We start from the raw sequence: 9171 nt of genomic DNA on the forward strand, positions 1-9171 counted from the left end.
ACACTATTCATTGTCATGTGGCTCTTAAAGAGACATGCGTCCCCCATGTACGTGTCTGTTCACACTGTTTACACTGTCTCTTTAAGAGCACTTTTTAACCCATGTATTCTTGGTCTGTTTTTATACTTTAAGATCTTGCGTTCAGCATTGTTAGAGATGTGTCCTCTGCACTCACATGCCAGAGAACCTTAAATAGAATGACTTTATCAGCTTGTGCAATGACATGAATGACACTGCAGATTCCCAGCTGAGGTTCAGAATTCTAACCCTTACATGTTTTTTGGGGGGGTGGGGTGGTGTACTTGATTTATATTGTCTGTAACAATATGACTTTTTACGTGTAATGATAAAAACAATAAAGTTAACATTTGTATTTAACAAAAGTGATAGAAAATGAATGAGTGAATATGCATTACAATTAGAGACTTAAAGGAAGGATAATCTAAAGAGTGAAAAGAAGCTAGCATGAGGCAGCTAACAATGTATGTACAGTCGCCCCTCACTACATCGCGGTTTTTCAAAATTTCATGAACAATTTAGCACTATTTCATGGTTGACTATGGCCTATAATTAGTCAAAAATATTGAAAGACAAGTCATGTAGTATCCTGTTCACTAGGCTTCACATTGATGAGACATTTCTTTACATTACATTACCTTAACTTGCAGCCAGTCTGACATGACATAGTGAAAATAAATTCTTGTATTCCTCATGGAAGTGGTACGTAATTGGCTTCTTACATTGTCCTTCTTCCCCACTCAGTTTAAAACCTATTCTTAGGTTTACAATAAATAAATTAAAGGCTAATTAGTTAGCTTGGTTGCTTGCTATTGTTAAAGCGGTGTCCGTTTCTTTTGTCACTTCAGAGATCCCGTATCCTGTGCATAAGCTGTGGTCAATGTGGTATACACAAAGCTAGCAGTATTTTTGGAGTTTATGGAGAGGGTGGGGGAATCGGACTCAAGTCCAGCAAGATATGAATGGCCTAGTGTGATTACACTCTTATTGCCATTTGTACAGGTGATGGTCATTTTATGTCAACGTCAAGCTTTGTCATACAGGCGCAAGCCTGCCGCTGTTACAGCTCTGACACAAGCTTTAAAGCCGGAAAATTTGCAAGGTGACTTTGACACATTTTGTGCACATAAATTAGCGACACTGAAAAAAAAAGGAAAGTGTGAAAGGGGCTAATGACACAGCTAAGCAAGGCAAGGCAAGTGTATTTATAGAGAATTCAGACACAAGGTAATTCAAAGTGCCTTTCAGGGTAAAATCACTTCATAAAATCATTCCATAAAAACATAAAATCATTCTAAAATCATTATATAAAATTTCATAAATCATTCCATAAAACAAAAAAAATGAAGAGTGCAGATTAAATACTTTCATTTGTCTTATGCACAGTTGAATAGAAGTGTTTTGAGCCTGGATTTGAACATTGCCAAAGTTGAGGATTGTCACACATCTTCTGGAAGACTGTTCCAGATTTTGGCAGCATAAAACTGAAATGCAGCCTCACCGTGTTTAGTCTTAACTCTGAGCACCCGCAGGAGACCACTCCCTGAGCTGCTCTAACATGTCAGACATGTACTTTAGTGCAAGACCTGAAGAGACGGGTACACAAGCAGATCTGTTTTATAGTCTATTCTCTGAGTGACAGAAAGACAGCGCAGAGACCTGAGTCCTGGACTAATATGGTCATATTTCCTGTTTCTAGTCAGGACTTGAGCAGCAGCATTCTGGATGTACTGCAGTGTCTAAGCCCGATTTAGAGAGACTAACCCATGCCTTTGTCTCCAGCAGGCTAAACTACTGTAACGGCCTTCTCTCCTTAGTGAGCCCGGTGAGAAGGCCGTTACATTAGTCTAGCCTGCTGGAGACAAAGGCATGGGTTAGTCTCTCTAAATCTGGTTTAGACACTGTTTCCTTGATTTTGGCAATGTTTTTTAGGTGGTAAAAAACTGATGATGTTATTGATTTAATGTGGCTTTTAAAGTTCAGATCTGAGTCCATTATTCCCCCTAGATTTCTAACCTGATCATTAGGTTTTAGAGAAAAAGTCTCAAGGTGACTGATAACACTTTCTATTTGTTTCCGTGGGACAAAGACAATGATTTCAGTTTTGTCTTAGTTTAGCTGAAGAAAGTTGTTTTGCATCCACACAGCTCGGGTTGTCATTTTAGCTGGGATATCCTGTATATTGAATTGTTAATGTGTGGTTCTCCATTCTTTTATGTCACGCTCCCATCGGTGACAGAAGTGAAATTCAATTGAGAACCTGATATTTATTTCTCTATACAAACAACCGTATGAGTTTCTGGCACCAGCATACTGCACTCAATCACCTGATTATCAAAATAGATGTAATAAAATGAGCTGAGATAACACTTGCAACCATTTTTTTCAACAATTTCCAAGTTAAGTTTATTAACTCAATTTGCAACATTCAAACAAGACTGCTCAGTCTGTGTGATTCTCAAAACAGAGAAATACTGCAAGTGAAAATGATTCAAACCGGTCTTTCCTCATCCCCTTCCGTGTCGTATTTCCTGGTCTTTTTATTCTGGTTATCGTCACCTGTTTTCCTTGCCTCTGACGTCTCCTTCGTTCTTCTTTTGACTTGTGCCAGAAACTTTTCCATTGCACAGCTCTGCACACTAGTGTGGCCTGGTGGAGCATGCCACACTATTTAAAAACACTGCCATACAGGATGTCATTTGTCCCGTAGACTGACCAATGAATTCCATTCCATTAGAAATCTCAGGTCTGATAAAATAGCAATAGCATACCACATAAGTTTAGATCCCAGTTCTGATTAAATGGCAGGAGCTGATCAATCTGTCACCCGTCATCAGTCGTCCAGTCAGCACTAATATCCAACACTAATACTGTTGTGGCACTGAGCACCCATCAAAAGTGTCTGTCCTCAATTTGTTTGAGAGAAAGTAGGCAACCTTAGACATAACATTGGGATACCACGTCAAGGACACATTGTTGAAGACATCCTAACATCTCTCTCTCAAAGACTGTTTCATTCCACAAGAAGAGTGGCCACTAACAAGCTGTATTCCCAGTCAGGTGAAGGACCTATTGTTCTGCAGGATGGTTGCTCAAAAGCCACACCTGTCAACAACCACAACAACAACCCTATTGTGACTAGCCCCAAGGGACACATCCACCAGAGACATACCACAAGCCATGCTGAAGAAGCCATTTGGATTGAAGGTAAAATGTATTCAATGAACAAGAACAGTCCCGTTGCCTTGATTCAAACCTTTGCGGATTACCATGACCTGAATGACTGACAATCTACACAGACACATAAAACAGAGGAGTCAGAGATGATACACCAATCATTTAGCCCAGTGGCTAGGTCTCCCCTGGGAGACACAAGATGCAGCTTGATAAAATTAAAATATATTCTTTAAAACTGCTAAGATAACTTGAATTATGTTGGTTGTATGGTTGTAATTATGTTGGTGTATTTTATTTGGTATGTCACCAACATTGCACACTGTTGCAGCAAACTTCGGCTCTCTGGCCCCCTTTTTTAAACCTGATGTCAAAAATCTTGGGGTCATATTCGATAGTGGACTCAAATTCGACAAACAGTTCAGCTCTGTCATTAGGACGAGCTTCTTTCAGCTCCGTCTTCTGGCTAAAGTGAAGCCTTTTTTAAGTCAGCAGGATCTTGAGAAAGCGATCCATGCTTTCATCAGCACAAGACTGGACTACTGCAACGCACTTTACGTTGACCTGAGCCAGACCTTTCGCGTCTGCAGCTGGTCCAGAACGCTGCTGCCCGGTTTTTAACAAACACGCCCAGACGTGAGCACATCACCCTGGTGCTGTCATCACTCCACTGGCTTCCAGTTCACTTTAGAATCGATTTTAAAATTTTAGTATTTGTTTTTAATGCCATTAACGGCCTTGCTCCATCGTACCTGTCGGAGCTTTTAACTATCCGCAATCACGGCAGGGCCCTGCGTTCCTCGGGACAGCTTCTGTTGGAAGTCCCACGGGCAAAATACAAACAGTGGGGCGAACGCTGTTTCTCCGTCGCTGCTCCCAGACTGTGGAACAAACTGCCCACTGATATTCGCACCACTACTGAAGTCGGCCTTTTTAAATCTAAATTGAAAACTCATTTATTTAGACAGGCGTTCAACACCAACTAGGGCGGTCTTGTATTTATGTTCATTTTATGCATATTTAGTTCTTGTTGACTCACATTTTATGTACTTTTAAAGGCTTTTAGCACTCTGCAGCACTGATGCATTTTCTTATAGAGTTTTTATTCTGTGTTTACTTTATGTTCATGTTTTATGTATCGGCTTATTGTAAAGCACTTTGGGAGCCCGTGGGCTATTGTAAAGCGCTATATAAATAAACTTTGATTGATTGATTGATTGATTGATTGGTTAAAGGCCAGTTGAATTGCTTTTGTGTTCCTGCAGTCTGGGGTGAGCAGAAGATACACAGACTGACTGAGTGTGTGAATTTTTCAATTTTATTCTCTAATTTGTGACGGAGCCTTGGACCGATTTGACGCTGTATGCACGTGTCACGGCAGTAATGAGCATCGTTTGCACATATGGCCCCCTTGCAACACCTCGCGCGTGGATCACGGGACCCTACGCACAGCGCTTGTTCTGTGTGTTGGGAGGGCTGGCTCAGACTGTGCCAATCCACCTCTGTTGTGTTGCGGTTGCAACTGTGTGTTCCCAGCCCCGCCTTGGAGACAGTTACCGTAGTTGCCAAGGAAAGGTGCAGCAATAAATAAATAAACTAGTGTCAATCGGTTAATCGATTATTTCTGTTTTTTCAGTGTTTGGATGTTGCTGCACGGTTTCTGCAGTCGGCCACCGTGCTGGCTAATGTGAACCTTTTTTCCTCATTACCAAAACAAAAGTAACATTTAAAAGAAATCTAGCAGGTTTTGAATACAATCCGTTTGTTAACCATAACTCTTCCAAAATAAGAGTAGGTTGCGTTGCTCCACCAGGACTTGTTTTTGCATGTTTAAGAAATTCAGGAAGTGCACCGTGTCTTCCTCGCTCTCATAACTTTATTTAAATTGCCAACATTAAACACTCACTCTTAAGGTTGTACAGTCAAGATACTGTTTGAGAATTAAGCCATGTTAGAAATATACAGTACAAAGTTGTTTACAATGTTGTGATCCACAAAAGTTTAATCGAAGGCATCTGGAGCTCTTCTAGGTAGACCACAATGCCAGGAAACACTGGGTCTCCTCCTCAGTCTACTACTGCTTGGTTTTGGATTCATTTTTCGCTTCACTTTTGTAACTTGTGTTAACTAGTTAGCTCCAATTAAAAAGTACAATTGTCCAATTTTCTTTAATGATCTTTTGTGAATTACCATGACCTGGATAACTGGCAATCAACATATTCTTCTCATTCTTATGAATATCTGCAAGTCCCTTTTTTTATCAATAAGAGTTAACATGTTCACAGCCTGTGTGGACTTGAAAGCAGGATTATAGTGCTTAATTTCACTAGTTTTTTTCATGAGAGAGTAGAATTTGAGTGCTTGCTGCCCTCGTGTGTTTGCTGTTACTAATTACAATGCTAGTGTTATTTTATGGTCCTTCTGTGGTTCCAAACATTTATTTACTTAAAATACTGGAACAAGCATTGCAACTTACGGTATATGCTATTTTTTATCTGTGGTACAGGGTGTAGTGATGTGATGCTAAACGATATGGTATCATAACTGCATGAATATTTATAATATTTTAGTACCCTGACCACTGGAGTGAAAAATAACTGATAACAGTACAAGTCCAAATAAGACATGTGTTTTTACATATCTGCAGGTCACATACACTACAGGTCAAAAGTTTGAGAACACCCCAATTTTTCCAGTTATTTATAGAAATCCAAATCGCTCAAGTCCAATGAATAGCTTGAAATGGTACAAAGGTAAGTGGTGACACTCCAGAGGTTAAAAGAAACTGAAAAATAATGTGTATTTCTGAATTATATAATTATAAAGGCCTGTTTCAGGGACCACCAAATAGGTCAACAATTTAATGCTGTTCTGCAGAAATGGAGGTTGATCGAGCCTTGACAGTTGGTGCAACTAATTCCTACAGGTGACCCAAGTTCTGGAGTACCTACTACCTCCTCTGTCTGCATAAAAACAGTGTTCGGAATACACTGTGGGACTACACATTAGTTGAACAACATTGTAGAAAGTAATTTGTTGCTACAAAAATGACCGAGTGGTCGAGTGGTTAGCATGTTGACCACACAATCGGGGAGATCTTGGTTTGAATTTCCGCTTGGAGATATGCTGGGAGTTTGCATCTTCTCCCCGTGCGTGTGTGGCCTTTCCCCAGGTACTCTGGTTTCCTCCCACATTCCAACATTCCCACATTCCACATTCCAAAAACATGCATATTAAGTTAATCGGAGACTCTAAATTGTCCATAGGAATGAATGTGAGTGTGAATGAATGTGCCCTGTGATTGGCTGGCGACCAGTTCAGGGTGTACCCCGCCTCTCGCCCGAAGTAAGCTGGGATAGGTTCCAGCATACCTAGTGAGGATAAGCGGCATAGAAGATGGATGGATGGAAAAATGAATTAACAATGAGACAGACCATCTTAATACTTAAAAAAATACTCTCCTCCAGAGAAGTTCTAAAACATTTGACAAGTAGTGGACATGCAGGAAAAAGTAGAAATGAAAAGCAAACATGTTTATTTTTATTGAGTGAGCTACTAAAACATTCAGACAATTCATTGTCACTCACATTATAAAATTATTTTATGTTAGAAAGTCAACTGTTTACCCCAACAAAAATTGTATTAAACTTTCCAACCAAGAAAATAATCTGAAATTAAGAAATGCATGATAAAGTGTTTTAAAGTGTGTTGTATTGTGTTAGTAAAGGTAGTAAGCAACACATAAGAAAAAATGATATTCCTCCAAAAATACGAACAGGAATCAAAATGAATTAAAATCATCTTGAAAACTCAAATACACAGAATAAAGATTCACAGATAAACAATGGTGACGCTTTGTCTTTCTCATTCTTACACACACGAGCATACACACGCACGTTTAGACTATGTACAGTGGTTCTCTGTGTACATACCACCCACTATCTCACACACACACACACACACACAGGGGGTTGAGTGGAATTTCAGAAATGTATGTACACACATTAGTAATCATCACAGCATTTAACACCCTCCCACAATTTCCACCTACAATGACTTGAAGAAAACACATATTAATAAATGAGATTTCCCTAACATGAAAAACAACACTTAAATACTGTATAATTCCTATTGCAAGTGAAGACATTTTTACAATCTCAGCTTTTTTGAATAAAAAAAAAACAGAACAATCTGGCCTGAATAGCTAATGATTTGTCTTTCTTGAAATTTCCAGAGACTTCATACCTGTCAACATTTGCATTTGAAAATAAATCTATTTTTTTGGAAAATAAGTAAATGGAAATGCCATAATCACCATCGTCACCAGCAGTGTTGATGTTCCACTCTTTGTTGTAATGAAACCTAATAATGTTGTAACGAAACCTAATAGTAGACACTAGATGGCAATAAAAGCACATTCTCTGAACCTATTGTCAAGTTATGCCAACATGCAGTACTGGAGGGGATTTTTTTAAATTAATGTAGAATAGGGGAAATTTATAGGAAACTATTTAGGCAGGCAGGCAATGAGAAAGAAGGGCAAAATACAAAATTTTCTCTGGGGAAAAGGGAGGGTTGACAGGTATGAGAGACTTGCCACCGAATCCTACATCACATGTCCCATTAAAACTTACACAAAAGATTTTTCTTGTGTCTTCACCTCTCCTGCAGCCCCAGGGTTGTCTTTCGCTGCTCTTCCAATAATCGGCAATGTTCCTCCCCCTACTGCAGCAGAGCCAACATGCAGGAGAGCGCCCCCTAACAGGAGCAGCACACTGGCCCCCCAGCCTAGATACAGTGCTGGTCCCAACTCTCTCTTTAGGGGTGCTGCAACATTCGGGTCATAAAAGTCCCTAATTATTGCATAGGCAGTCCAAGAGATTGGTATCAAGAAGGCGAGACCAGCCACAATAAAAAGCGCCCCTGCTAGCCTGCCGAGCCGAGTCTTGGAGGATTGATTAGCTTTGCCCATGCAGTGGGTGCATTTGGCCCCAATCACCCCAAGTAGGAGGGCCAGTATGCAGAGCATCAGGGAGAGAACGGTGAGGCCGCGGGCAGCTTGGGTGGATTTGGGCAAAGCCAGCGTTGAGTCGTAGGTTTTACACTGGATCTGACCCGTGGTTTGAGACAGGCAGTTCATCCAAAGTCCTTCCCATGTCACCTGGGCGATCACCAGCTCCCCACCCACGAAGGCAGACACGCGCCACAGAGGGGCTGCACACACCAGCGCCCCACACACCCAGCCCATTACCGCCAACACCAGGCCCAGCAGCTGAAGACTCGTCGACGCCATGTTTGTTGAAGAAGCTGCACGACCCAAAAAGTACAAAAAAAAAACTTCAAGAGCTGTTGCGTGAAGAAGTCCTGGGAGGACACGAAGGCTAAATGTTCTGTGATGAATTGAGTCCTCTTCTTCAACTCAGTGATCTGCAGAAATGACATTTTTAGTGCATTGAGAAATCCCTCTTCATTCATAAATTGCATGGAAATACTGTGACATTCTGTTGCTTGGTGTTCAAAATGCCAAGAAATGAATGTAACCCCCAAGTACCACCCCTTACAGTTGGCATCATTGGTTGTAGTTTAGTAAATGCAAAGACATTACTGCCATGTACTTGCGTCTGTCCCGGATATTGTCTATGATTTACTTGCATAGTTATGAATGCAATAACAAAAACCCTTACCAGTTTTGATGTTGTGAAATGTCAGTGGGTTTCCTCAGAGAGTCTTTCTTCTATTATGACTGTCCAAATTGTCTGTGCAGCGTTCATATAGTGGCGTGTAGGTGGTTCGGCAGTGTGTCATACTGCATACTCGAGACTCACACGCAGATAGTTATGCCACAAATGACAACACAGGGACACTTTGTTGCAGACGTTGAAAGCAATGCACGATCCAGAAGAAAATGCTAATGATTCACTTACACGCCTGATCAAAATTTTAAAACCAGTTGAAAAATTGCACTTTGCACGGTTGGAT

The 9171-nt window shown here is 40.6% G+C and overlaps 1 protein-coding gene across 1 annotated transcript; it reads right to left on the reverse strand.

The window, feature by feature from the left end:
* Positions 1 to 6811: 6811 nt before the first annotated feature.
* Positions 6812 to 9103, reverse strand: LOC129182617 (claudin-4-like). Its single transcript, XM_054778987.1, has 2 exons — positions 8877 to 9103; positions 6812 to 8619 (listed from the first exon to the last, which is right to left on the reverse strand). Exon 2 carries the CDS (start codon positions 8483 to 8485, stop codon positions 7823 to 7825), a length of 663 nt encoding a protein of 220 aa, XP_054634962.1. The 5' UTR covers positions 8486 to 8619; positions 8877 to 9103; the 3' UTR covers positions 6812 to 7822.
* Between the last annotated feature and the right edge of the window lie 68 nt (positions 9104 to 9171).

The sequence above is a fragment of the Dunckerocampus dactyliophorus genome, chromosome 6 (genome assembly GCF_027744805.1).
Source record: "Dunckerocampus dactyliophorus isolate RoL2022-P2 chromosome 6, RoL_Ddac_1.1, whole genome shotgun sequence".
NCBI classification, from domain to species: domain Eukaryota; kingdom Metazoa; phylum Chordata; class Actinopteri; order Syngnathiformes; family Syngnathidae; genus Dunckerocampus; species Dunckerocampus dactyliophorus.